The sequence below is a fragment of the Caenorhabditis remanei genome, chromosome X (genome assembly GCF_010183535.1).
Source record: "Caenorhabditis remanei strain PX506 chromosome X, whole genome shotgun sequence".
Lineage (NCBI taxonomy): Eukaryota > Metazoa > Nematoda > Chromadorea > Rhabditida > Rhabditidae > Caenorhabditis > Caenorhabditis remanei.
The window spans coordinates 2,270,010-2,271,773 of NC_071333.1; the positions used below are offsets into that span (position 1 = coordinate 2,270,010).

General features: G+C 35.3%; 1 protein-coding gene across 1 annotated transcript; it reads right to left on the reverse strand.

Annotated features, from left to right (window-relative positions):
• Window positions 1-338: 338 nt before the first annotated feature.
• GCK72_022458 (uncharacterized protein) lies at window positions 339-676 on the reverse strand (the record flags this gene model as incomplete). Its single annotated transcript, XM_053734837.1, has 3 exons — window positions 339-424; window positions 473-526; window positions 580-676. The coding sequence occupies 3 exons, from the start codon at window positions 674-676 to the stop codon at window positions 339-341; spliced, it is 237 nt and encodes a 78-aa protein (XP_053578403.1).
• Window positions 677-1,764: the final 1,088 nt, after the last annotated feature.

The window sequence follows — 1,764 nt, forward strand, 5'->3', positions numbered from 1 at the left end:
ATCCGTGTCTACTTTTTATCCTGTCTGTAACACAATTTATTTTCTTATTTTCTAACATTAAAACAAAACTCACTTTTTTGTGCCAACTCATCTTTCAGCTTCTCGCTTTCAGCTCTCAACTGTCTCACCAGAGTTTGGATGGATTCATCTAAAAACATCAATGAGTTTGATATTTAGTTTTTCGTCAGCTTCAAATACCTTTTTTCTACGTCCAAATCACCATCCGTTGCTTCCAAATATTGATCCATCCATGTCTTTTCCTGCTCCAGAATCTCTCTTTCTGAAACAGCAATGTTTTAGAGGCGTTTTAGTTTAACAAATTGCTCACCTCTCTTTTTCTAAGAGTCTTTCTGTTCTCGCAACTTGCTGAGCATATTATCTTTCTTCGTGGCAATATGCTGCTGAACTTCCTGGCAGAGTTCTTCTAAAAATGAAAGTTTTGATTGAACTGGATTAGGGCCAAGTAACTAACTCATGTGAACCATTCGTTCCTCCTCTGTTTTATCCGTGTTATAGATTCCTGCATCTGAAACATTATCAGTATGAAAATAGTGTAACGTCGATATTCACAAAACTCACATTCCATTCTTATCAAGCTTCGAAAGTTGGTCATTGCTTCGCCCACTATGGCATCCAATTCGTGGTGATACTTTTCGACTGAAATTAATGACGTCATAGACCGATCTGAGTTGAAGAGTGACTTACTGTAATCCTTGCAGTTTCCACAGTTTGTTCCAAACAAGGGAGTCTTGGATAGCTGAAAATTTGGAAAGTGACGGAATCAGAGGAATGATTAGGTAGACAGCTCAATATCCGTTTTTTTTTGTATGGAAATGATAAATTTGAGAAAGAAATTACTTTGTTTACACGTTACTTGCTTAGGAGTGTACCATAGTTGTACGGAATGAGATTTTTTCGATTTTCGGAATCCGGAATCCGGAACCGAAATGAGATTTTTAATATTCCGGAATACGGAATCCGGAACCGGAATGACAAAAAAATCCGGAATTCCGGAATTTCGGAATCCGGAATTCGGAATGATTCAATGAATTTGCACGACCAAGTCTTTTTTCAAACTTTTTTATAATAAATAAAGTTTAAAACTTCTTTTAAGAATCAAAACTGAAAAAGAAGTACTATATTCATCTTTTTAACTCAAAAAATTTTAAAAATTCAACTTCCCGATTCCGGCAATAGGAAACTCAAAAAAACCGGAATCCGGAATCCGGAACCGGGATGAAAATATTCTTTTTCCGAAATCCAGAATCGGAACTGGAATGACGAGAAAAACCCGGAATTCCGGAATTTCGGATTCCGGATTCTGAGTGCACGTACGAAAAGTCTTATTTCGAACCAAGCTGCTAACTGTTTGGCGTATAAACCAAACTTGTCTTTGCCGGACATGACCAAAATTGACATTTGTCTTGGCCCGGGTGTTTGAAATTCAAAAAAAAATTTGAACGAAATTTTGAAAATTTTCGAATTTATTTGAAAAAAAGGCGAATTTTTGACTATACTTAGGAATTCAATCAAAAGCTAGATATTGTTTTAAAATATTGGATTTTTAAAATGTAAAATGTCTTTTAATTCGAAACACTTTGTCAAAAAATTAATAAGTTTTCTTATATCCGTGCCGAGCCGAAATTCGACAAGAAAACTTTTTCCATGTCGATGTTCAATTTTATACTAAAATGCTGCCCAAACGTTATTCCAAATATTGATTTTTGTGCTGTCGTGTTGCATGTTATGAAATACCGAACTACT